The 10782-nt window shown below is 38.9% G+C and overlaps 1 protein-coding gene across 4 annotated transcripts in view; it reads left to right on the forward strand.

Annotated features, from left to right (window-relative positions):
• Positions 1-10782, forward strand: part of Ankrd12 (ankyrin repeat domain 12) — a 115164-nt gene that overhangs the window by 98281 nt on the left and 6101 nt on the right. For all 4 annotated transcript variants that reach the window (XM_038338893.1, XM_038338891.1, XM_038338894.1 and 1 more), the window contains 3 exons: positions 4124-4222; positions 8059-8202; positions 10615-10710. In XM_038338893.1, the coding sequence (XP_038194821.1) occupies positions 4124-4222; positions 8059-8202; positions 10615-10710 (339 nt within the window). The remainder of the gene's footprint in view (positions 1-4123; positions 4223-8058; positions 8203-10614; positions 10711-10782) is intronic.

The following is a 10782-nucleotide window of genomic DNA, read 5'->3' on the forward strand; positions in this document are numbered from 1 at the left end:
TCTTCTGGTTTCTCTGCCTTATTGGCTGATTGTTGGCTGATTGTTGGGGGAGGCTGCTTGTTCATTTCCCAGCCACCCAGACTCCCGAAATAATCACACAGAAATCTGTATGAATTGCAGTACTATTTGGCCAATAGCTTAAGTGTATTTCTGGCTAACTCTTTTTTTATTATTTTTTAATATTTATTTATTATGTATACAATATTCTGTCTACATGTATGCCTGCAGGCCAGAAGAGGGCACCAGACTCATTACAGATGGTTGTGAGCCACCATGTTGTTGCTGGGAGTTGAACTCAGGACCTTTGGAAGAGCAGGCAATGCTCTTAGCCTCTGAGCCATCTCTCCAGCCCGCTGGCTAACTCTTTTATCTTAAATTAACCCATTTCTATTTATCTGTGTATTGCCATGTGACTGTGGTTCTCTGGCAAGGTTCCGGCGGAAACTTCTCTCTCTTGCGGGCAGCTACATGGCTACTCTGCCTTCTTTCTTCCAACATTCAGTTTAGTTTTCCTGCCTAGCTCTATTCTGATAAACCATTGGCTGAAAGCAGCTTCTTATTCATTAACCAATAAAAAGCAACACATATGCAGAAGGACTTCTCACACCAGCTGATTTTTCTATCCTGTCAACTAAAATAAGCACTAATTGTGTTGATTGCCTCCTCTGTCTTCCCATTTTCGGTATTGCCACTGTGATGTGATGACCTCATTACCACCGTAGATAATCATATACATAACTATTGCATATTTTTATTTATTATGAAGTATTCAAATATTCAAATATTTTTAAGTATTATGTTACTTATACAAACAGTAAGTATATGCTAAGCATTGTGCTAGGTACTAGATATTGGAAATGAACAAGATAGACTTCCTAAATTGCTGTCATAGTTCCCAAGTTTTATCAGTCCAACTTTTTGCTGGTCTGGGTTTCATTATAAAACATATCTGTTGTTGGGGTATGGTGGTGCACACTGTAAATCCCAAAATGGGGGAGGCAAAGGAGGCAGATCTCCCTGAGTTCAAGGCCAGTCTGGTCTACTTGGAGAGTACAGGCCAGCCAGAGCTAGATAGTGGAACCCTGTCTTTTAAAAAAAAAAATCTGTTGTTGTGGCTATAAGGCTAAACATTTTGAGTGATTCTCAATTTTCTGTAGGGTAGATCACAATTTCTTATTGTTGCATACAAAGTCCTTTCTTCCAATACTTTACTAGGCTTGGTCTTAGTAACTGCCCCTAGTGTACAAGAGGGTACACTGGAACCCCCTAACATAGGGACTCTTTGGCAGCATTCCTTTACATGTTCTATCTTTTAATCTGGTGCCTTTGAAATGGATGAGGCCAGATGCTAAACATTAGTTGAGAAACGATGCTGGTGCATTTAAAATCTTTACAGATCAATAGATAAGGAATAAGCAGTAAATTTGTTATTGATACAGTCTTTCAGTAAAATCCATTATTAATAATTTAAAAATTCAGCTAATAATTTTTGTTTGTTGCCAAATTTTTATTTCCTCTTAAAAAGTAAAACATTTTAACTGAAATTATGTAAGCTCGGACTATAACATAAAGAACACGTTCTGTTAGAATTTGTAAGTTAGTTAGTTCTTAAACTCTTTGACACCTCACTCCTGAGAAATGGTGTGGTGCAAGTCTGATTCCCATGAAGGAATGCAGAGACTTCGTTAAATTAGAATTGTTTCAAATACTGCTTTAAGAGAGACAGATGATAGAAATTGGATGGTAGATAGAAATTGGATATAGTATGGGTTTTCTCCTTTAGTGAGAATTATTAAAGCAATGGAGTACAAAGCCGTGTAGTGAAGCAAATGCCCACTTAGCAGTCACAATTTAAATACCTAAATTTGACTTCACACCAGTAGTTTTGTGTAGTTTTAAGTGATTGACTCCACTTCTCTTCTGATTATCTTTCTCCCTCCACGCTTTCTCCACCATTCATCTATGTATTTAGCTCTTCCTTCAGAATGCTCACATTCTGCCCTCTCAAAGAACCGGCAGCCCCGGTTTTAACTGAGTGGTCTTCCTCTTTGTTCCTTGAGACAACTGCATACCTACAAGAGATGGTAGTACTAAAACAATAGCACAAACCTCATTTCTTTAAACTTAAAACAACTCATAGACACAAAAATTAATGTGTTTTTGCAATTAGAGGCCTGAACAGTTATCCCAAATAAGCTGTTGCCTTATAGATGTCCACACTGTTCTGTTGAGACCTTGTGATGATGTCTTATGGGTGTTTGGTTCCTCAGAATTCCTGCGTGCTAGTTAGAAATACAAAGTCTTTACAAATCTAGCTTTGATTTTTTTTTTTTGGAAAGAACTTTTCTCTGTGTTCTCTTGTGATCACTGTAGCACCACCATAGGAATCTGATGTCCTGCCTTCTAATGGAGTCAACAGACTATAATATTTTAGGAGATAACTAACTTACCTTTCCCTAGTAGGCCAGTAGTAGTCATAACAAGGATATGAAAAGGAAAATGCAGATACCTTAAGAAGAGAGAATATTTAGGGTCATAGATTGTTGCCAGACTTTTCTGTCTACATTAATAGTAAATTGCCAACTTCTTCTGGAATTAATCAGAAAGCATAATCCATTGTAATTCCAAGTTAGAAATGAACTGATAACTTTTGAATGATTACACACAAAGTTATGTGTGATTTTGTATACAATTAAGAAAGTTCAGGCTAGAGAGATGGCTCAGCGGTTAAGAGCACTGACTGCTCTTCCAGAGGTCCTGAATTCAATTCCCAGCAACCATGTGGTAGCTCACAAGCACCTATAATGAGATCTGGTACCCTCATCTGGCCTATAGGCAGGATACTGTATAAATAAATAAATAAATAAATAAATAAATAAATAAATAAATAAGAAAGTTCATTGCATAGTTTTATCTACTTTTTTATGAGAGAGTTCATTAACACCGAGGTTTTTTTCTGTTTTATTCTTTTCAAGTCTACAAAGAGGCTTTGCTTATTAAACTGAAGCACTGCTGTTGTCTCAAAGAATGCTTCTATTTTTGTACCAGCTTTTCTGTTTCTGTGACCGTCATCTCTTCCTGTCTGGGAGCTGTAACTGATGCTCTAAAATAGCTCTGCAGTAATTAACTTTTTAGTCCTAGTGATTTGCTCTTTGAAATTTTGCAGTGGACTAAATATCAAAACATCTAAACATAATGAAATGTCCTGTTAGGTTTTAGACAATTGAAACTGACTGAAAAGTCTTAGTTGTATATTGACTTTTTTCATCAGAAAGACTCACTGTGGCAAATAAGCTGACAGTTTTTAGTTTGCCTCAAAGATTCTGCGCTTCAATTCATCATTTTCTGAATCCATTGCTTTAGGCAGAGATCATGTTAGTGGGTGCATGTGGCAGAAACTCATCACTTCATGGCATCCAGGAAAGGGAACTGGAGGATACCCCACCTCCACTCCCAGGTCTATTTTTACAGTCCTGCCACCTTTCAGTAGTTTATTCAGATTTTGTTTTGAACAGACTTGGGTTTGATTGAACTGTTGATTAGGGCAGAGCCCTCATAACCTAATCGTCTTAGAAAGCTTCTGTTGTCAAGTTGATGAGCCTGGGAAGAAGGAACCCCACATGAAGAGTATCCTCCCTCAGATTGGCTTGTGGGCATGCATATTGGGCATTTCTTGATTGGTAATTGATGGAGGAGGGTTCAGCCCACTGAGTGGTACCCTCCTTAGACACGTGGGCCTTGCCTGTGTAAGAAAAATAGCTAAGCAGGCCAGTAAGCAGCACGCATCCATTGGTTTCTGCTTCTAGCTCCTGTCTTGAGTTCTTGCCTTGGCTTCCCTCAGTGAACTGTAATCCATAAGCCAAATAAACCCTTCCCTCTCTAGGTGGCTTTTGGTCAGTGTTTTGTCACAGCAATAGAGAAGAAAACTAAAACAATTGCTTCTATGCATATCTGATTGACACAAGTATTCCTTACTAATCCTCTAGGATTCTCAGTCTAATCAAGTTGACAAGATTATCCATTACAAAATGTATTGTTTAATTCATGAAATGTCAGGTTTTAAGTTACACACTGAAAGTTTAATTGTAGATAAAAACATAGTTTCTATGTGCTTTCTAATTAGATTACACCACCACCTTCGCTGTCAGATCCACTTAAAGAGCTCTTTCGGCAACAGGAAGTAGTAAGAATGAAACTGCGTTTGCAACATAGTATCGAGCGGGTAAGGCCCTCAAGTATAAATGTATGTAAAAATGACCTATGGCTTTTCATTGGTGGATGTCACCCATTTACTACCATTTGGGGAAATGCTGTGATTTTCTTCTCGTATGCTCAGCTAATTGAAAGGAGAATTTTACACCTATCTTAGGATAGTTGCTTCCTTATTACAACTCATGCTGAAGTATGTTTTTATATTTAAAATCTCTGTGATGTATCATTTGTTAAATGTGTAGTATTCAAATAGTCAGTTTATAGTAGAACATTTAGAATTCTAAATTTTTGAGTGCTTTTGGGCATACCAGTCACTTCAGGGCTAATAGGAAAGGCTATATTTACTCATCTTTTTGGTATGCCTTAGTATCTAATTTTCAGTAGTTTGTTTGGTTTGTTTTTTTGAGATAGGGTTGCTCTGTGTTTCCCTGGTTTTCCTGGAACTCACTGTGTATACTAGGCTGATCTAGAACTCTTAGAGATCCACCTGCCTCTGCCTCCTGAATGCTTGGATTAAAAGTGTGTACTGCCACCGCCTGGCTGGTAGTTAGTCTTGACATGAAAGAATTAAAAAAATGGCATACTGGTGCTGGAGGGATGGTCCAGTAGTTAAGAAAATCATTGCTATTCTTGTAGAGCACAAGGGTTCAAATCCAAATATCCACATAGTGGCTCACAGCCATGTGCCTCCTGTTCCAGAGGATGCAAAGCCACCTTCTAATTCTCCACAGGCACCGGGCACACAGTGGTGCACATACATAATATGCAGGCAGACATTTACATAAAATTAACCCTAGTGCTAGAAATCATGGAGGTCATTTTACATGGATTTACAAAATATATCCCCTCAAGCTGGATGTGGTGGCACATGCCTTTAATTCCAGCACTCCAGAGGGAAACAGGCAGGTGGATCTTTGTGAGTTTGAAGCCAGCCTGGTCTACATAAGAAGGTCCAGAACAGCCAGATCTACAGAGGGACCATATCTCAAAAGAAAACATAAATACATCCATATCCCCTTAAGCTTGTGGTAAAGTTATATGGCCTCTAAAAGATGTAAGCTCTATTTCACAGAAATATGCATATGCTTGTCTTTGATTTATATACAGTGGGTTCCCCATGGCAGAGGCTCTTAACCTTTTTTGTACTTGAACCAATTAGGGAACTTGTAATGAGTTCTTAGACTATATGTTTTTAAGTGAGTAAAGGTCATGTGATTGCAAAGAGAAGCAAGAAGGGAGAGCAGAACACTAGCACAGGCTCAACTCAGTGACAGTGTCTTGTACATCCTCCTCCCTGCACAGAGGAAGCCGAGTGTCCATGCTCCCAGCCTGTCCTCACAAGGCACTATTTGCTGGTCTCAGAGCTCTTCTTGTTGACACTGAAGGTAAAAGTTTATGGTGACCAAGTAATTCAAGCCTATAGCGGACTCAGGATGGGTTCCAGTCTGCAGATGGTCATCTGTGGTTCCATGTGCTAAATACAAAAGATTAATAAGACTCAAGCCATCTATAACTGGAAGTTTGGGACACTTAACTCATTAAAGAGGAGTGTGTTTATTTCTGTAAATAATATCATTGTAAAAATTAAGCTTCAGCTAGAGAGGTGACTTAGCAGTTAAGAGCACTCCCTGCTCTTCCAGAGAACCTGGGTTTGATTTTCAACACACATATTGAAGCTCACAGTCACCTATAACTGCAATTTCAAGAGATCCAGTGCCTCTTCTGGCTTTTGTAAGCACAGCACGCAGGTGTAGTACACAAACACACTGAGGGCAAATACACACACACATAAAAATTCTGAAAGAGAAAGAGAGAGCAGACATCATAAGGAAATGCACACATCTGTTAGGATGATTATAATAAATAGCAAATAGAGTACACTAAGAAATGCATAAGGAAATTGGAACCATCATACATTATTGGTCAGGATGTAAAAATGATATCAGCTGCTACTGCAACAGTCTGGCTGTTCCTCGACAGTTAAAAGACTTGACCCAGCAGTTTCACTCCTAGTTATTATTACCTCATAAAAATAAAAATTCATGTCCAGGACAGACAGAAACTTAAGTATCAATACTCAGAACAGATTTATAGTATCCCCAAAGAAAGCAAAGCATTATTTCAGACCTGTTACAGCACTTCTCTCTGGGCCTGAGAGTTAAAGTGTCATAAGGCAGACCAACAAAATGCATACACATTATGATTGTAAGTTTTTCTTAACATGAAGTCCTTATGAGGAAATGAAGACCCAAAGAAGTAGTAAAATCCTGATGCTTTTATGTTAGGTTAAACAGAGAAACCTAAGGAAGCAAAGGGAAGATAAAGGTTATTTCAGAATGGTTCTCTTGACTTTACCTCCCTGTTTCTGGTGGTAAGAATGTTCCTTTGTGGGGCTGGAGAGATGGCTCAGAGGTTAAGAGCATTGCCTGCTCTTCCAAAGGTCCTGAGTTCAATTCCCAGCAACCACATGGTGGCTCACAACCATCTGTAATGGGGTCTGGTGCCCTCTTCTGGCGTGCAGGCATACACACAGACAGAATATTGTATACATAATTAATAAATAAATAAATATTTTTTTAAAAAAAGAATATTCCTTTGTGCTGGGTGGTGGTGGTGCACACCCTTAATCCCAGCACTCAGGGGGCAGAGGCAGACGGAGCTCTGAGTTCAAGGCCAGCCTGGTCTCCAGAAAAAGTTTCAGGGCAGCCAGGGCTCCACAGACCCTGTCTCAACCTTCCCCACCGCCGAAAAATGAAGAATGTTCCTTTCCTCCTGATGTGTAGAGGACGTCTTTTACTTGGGAGCTTTATTTCCTCAGAGTGCCCTTGTCCTAGTTGTGTTTAAAATGACTTCAGCTCAAAATAATCATTATGCCCAATTAGCATAGTCTGTCACCCTTCAAATCCAAGTGATCAATTAATGAATGGCCTACATAAAATATGTCTCCAGTAGAATATGATTTGTCAATAGCAAAGAAATAGATATCTATACTACATTGTGGTGAGCCTTGAAAATATAAGACACTAAGGAAAGTTGATCACAAAAGACCACATAGTGTATGATTTTTATTTACAAATAAGTGAATTTTCAAAACAAGTAAACTCCTAGGGACAAAAGGTAGATTACTGATAGCCAGAAGATATAAAAATGAAGAATACTGCTAATAATATGAGATTTCTTTCTGGTTTGATGAAATGTTTTGGAGTAAAAAGTGGATTTATTTATTATTTTTATTGTATGTATGAGGGTTTTGCTAGCATGTTTGTCTGTGCATCATGTGCATGCCTGATGTCTGTGGAGGTTAGAAGAGTGTGCTCAATCCCCTGCAACTGGAGTCATAAACAGTTGTGAGCCTACATGTGGTTGCTGAGAACTAAACCCAAGTCCTCTACAAGAACAGCCAGAGCTCTTAACCACTGAGCAATCTCTCCAGCCTCATCCATACACTTCAAAAAAGTATTTAAAGAAAGAAACTGCCAATTTTGGAGAGGGAAGATTTTTTTTTAATATTTACTTATTTATTATGTATATAATTTTCTGTCTGTGTGTATGCCTGCAGGCCAGAAGAGGGCACCAGACCTCATTATAGATGGTTGTGAGCCACCATGTGGTTGCTGGGAATTGAACTCAGGACCTTTGGAAGAGCAGGCAATGCTCTTAACCGCTGAGCCATCTCTCCAGCCTGGGAAGTTTTTTTTTAAGAACCCCTAGGAATTTTTAAATTTCTCAAGCCTCCTGCTTGGGAAATGGTACTCCGATTAAGATTGTTTAGTTTAGCTGAAGTGACTTTATCTAATTTTACAAATAATTTTATAAATATTTTTTAATTACTCTGTGTTCAATTAGGAAAAACTTATTGTATCCAATGAACAAGAAGTTCTTCGAGTTCATTACAGAGCTGCAAGAACACTGGCGAATCAAACGCTGCCGTTTAGTGCTTGCACTGTCTTACTGGATGCAGAAGTGTACAATGTGCCCTTGGACTCACAGGTAAAGCGCTAGCTGATCCATAGTGCTTTCAAGAACTATAACACGCCTGTTTTTAGATCTGCCTTTGTAGAAGAAACTTGGATTAAAGTCAGAGAAGAAATGCAATTCTCAAAAGTATCCCTGGAGCAGCTGGTCCTCTGTATTGTGGGTTGTTATAAAACCAGGCATCCATCAGGGCATGGGTGCACAGGCCTCATCCCAGAACTTAAGAGGCTGCAAACTCTATTTGCTTAACCAAAGTGAAGGGATAAAAAGATGACTCAATAGGTAAAGTGCTTACCTTGCAAGTATGAGGCTTTGAGTTTGAATCCCTGGAACCCATATAAAACCAGACACGGTAGCACATGTCTAAGCTCCTGGGGCTACAGCAAGATGAGCACAAGCACATCAGCTCACAGAGACTTTGTCTCAACTGAGTCTGATCAGCAGGACCCACGTGGAGGCAGAGGCCCAGTTCCTACAAGTTGTCTGCTGACCTTCACACACACCCTTTGGCATGCTGAGCAATGCCTAGCCTCTGATGGGTTAAAAAAAAAGTTTCAGCCTGTCATGGTATATTCTCAGCATCTTCTTGGGCAAGAGGGTCACATTTGAGGCCAAGCTAGACTACATAACACTAGCTAGTCTTAAAAACACAAGTGAAAAGATGTATATTTTTATTAGTACATTTTATTTATCGTGCATGTGCGCACCTGCATGCCACAGTGTGTGTGTGAAGGTCAGAGTCAACTTGTAAGAGTTGTCCTTTCCTACCATGGGTCCTGTGGCCTTAACTGGGGTTAAATCGCTTGACTTAGCTTACCCAAGAGTTTAAAAAATAAGTGAATTCCTCAGTAAGCACAAAATGATCTCAGAATCAGAGGTGTAACAAAACTGAGCCAGTCTCTCTAATAGTTACAGGACTAAAAGTCCCAGACATCTTCTGGAAGGTGGATGTTTTCAGATTAAGATGAAAAAATTACTGCTTTTGATGCTATTCACTTTTCTTAGATAGCCACCCAACTTTCTCTAATCTTTCCTAAAAATAAATAATATAAGTGGTTAATGGAATGGGGATTTTGGTAATTTAAGTAATTCTATTATATCTTGCCCTGAATCTTCCTAGTGAACCAGAACACCAGATTTTAAGTTAAAATTTTAAGCTTGATGAAATACCAGGATTCGAGGCTTATTCTCTTGACAAGGATGCTCATTCGTAACAGTTTTTAGTTATAAGAGCTGAATCCAGAAAGCCTGTTTCCTGATGACTTTAGGTAGGTTGTTATAGCAGACTGATTTACTCTCAGATGGCCTCTGAAGAACCTCTGCTTCGGTAGGGTTAGTTCATCTTTTAGCTTACCCTTTTCACAAGAAACTTGTAATAGTAAGCAATAAATTTTAAAGTGGCCAAACTGTCCTTGAGACCACAGAGGAAATGCAGTTGATGAGAATATGAGTTGGTGAATGTGTGGCTGACTGATACCCAAATGTTAATCTTGACCACACTTGTAGAGTGCCAGTCACATGAGTACTTTGTCTGTGTACAGACATTGAGCCACTTTTAATTTTTTTCTTTTTTTTGTTGTTGTTGTTTTTGTTTTTTGTTTTTCTTTTTTGGTTTTTTTGAGACAGGGTTTCTCTGTAGCTTTGGAACCTTTCCTTGCACTAGCTCTTGTAGACCAGGCTGGCCTCGAACTCACAGAGATTCGCCTGCCTCTGCCTTCCGAGTGCTGGAATTAAAGGCATGTGCCATCACCTCCGGGCCACTTTTATTTCTTAAAATATACTTGAGATGTGTTCTTCAGTATATGCCATAGGAAACTGAAAGTGTAAAATTAGTTCAAAGTCACACAGAAAGGTACAGAGTTGAAATTTAAATATATCTTCATTTCAAAACTGATACTGAGAATTTTTTACTTTAATTTTGTGTGTACATGATGCATATTTGGGCACTCAACATGTGTGTATGGAGGTCAAAGGACAAAAGTGGAGTTGGTTCTCATTGTCTCTTTTGTGTGAATCCTGGGGATCAAACTCTTATCATCAGGCAGGCTTGTATGGTAAGTGCCTTTACCTGCTGAGCCATCTCAGAGGCCTGATTTTAAGAACCCTTAAAAAGATCCATCCTGGAAGAAATACTACCTCTGACTGCAGGTGTCTCCCACATGATCACTTTTTCTTCCTCTGTATGATAAACTTTTACAAAGAAATAGCAGGCCCAGCACTCCCTATACCATGCCTTTATTTCATAACAAACATTGCATCTTCAGGATTCTGTGAGTGCCCTGTCTATTTGGTATGGAAAGAACAGCTTTATTATGTTTTCCCTTTAGAAACACATTCCTATCAGTAAAACTGAAGCATTCATAATAAATGGGATATTATAAAGTTTTTTTTCAAAAGCATTTTATTACATGTAACATTCTTTTTTAGTCTGATGACAGTAAAACTTCTGTGAGAGATCGGTTTAATGCAAGACAGTTCATGTCCTGGTTACAAGATGTGGATGACAAGTTTGACAAACTAAAGGTAGGTGTGTTCACATGGCAGTTGTCTTTTGTCCTCATGTATCCCAGACTGGCTTTGAGTGTGAGTGGGAGT

This window comes from Arvicola amphibius, chromosome 8 (genome assembly GCF_903992535.2).
Source record: "Arvicola amphibius chromosome 8, mArvAmp1.2, whole genome shotgun sequence".
In the NCBI taxonomy this organism is placed as follows: domain Eukaryota; kingdom Metazoa; phylum Chordata; class Mammalia; order Rodentia; family Cricetidae; genus Arvicola; species Arvicola amphibius.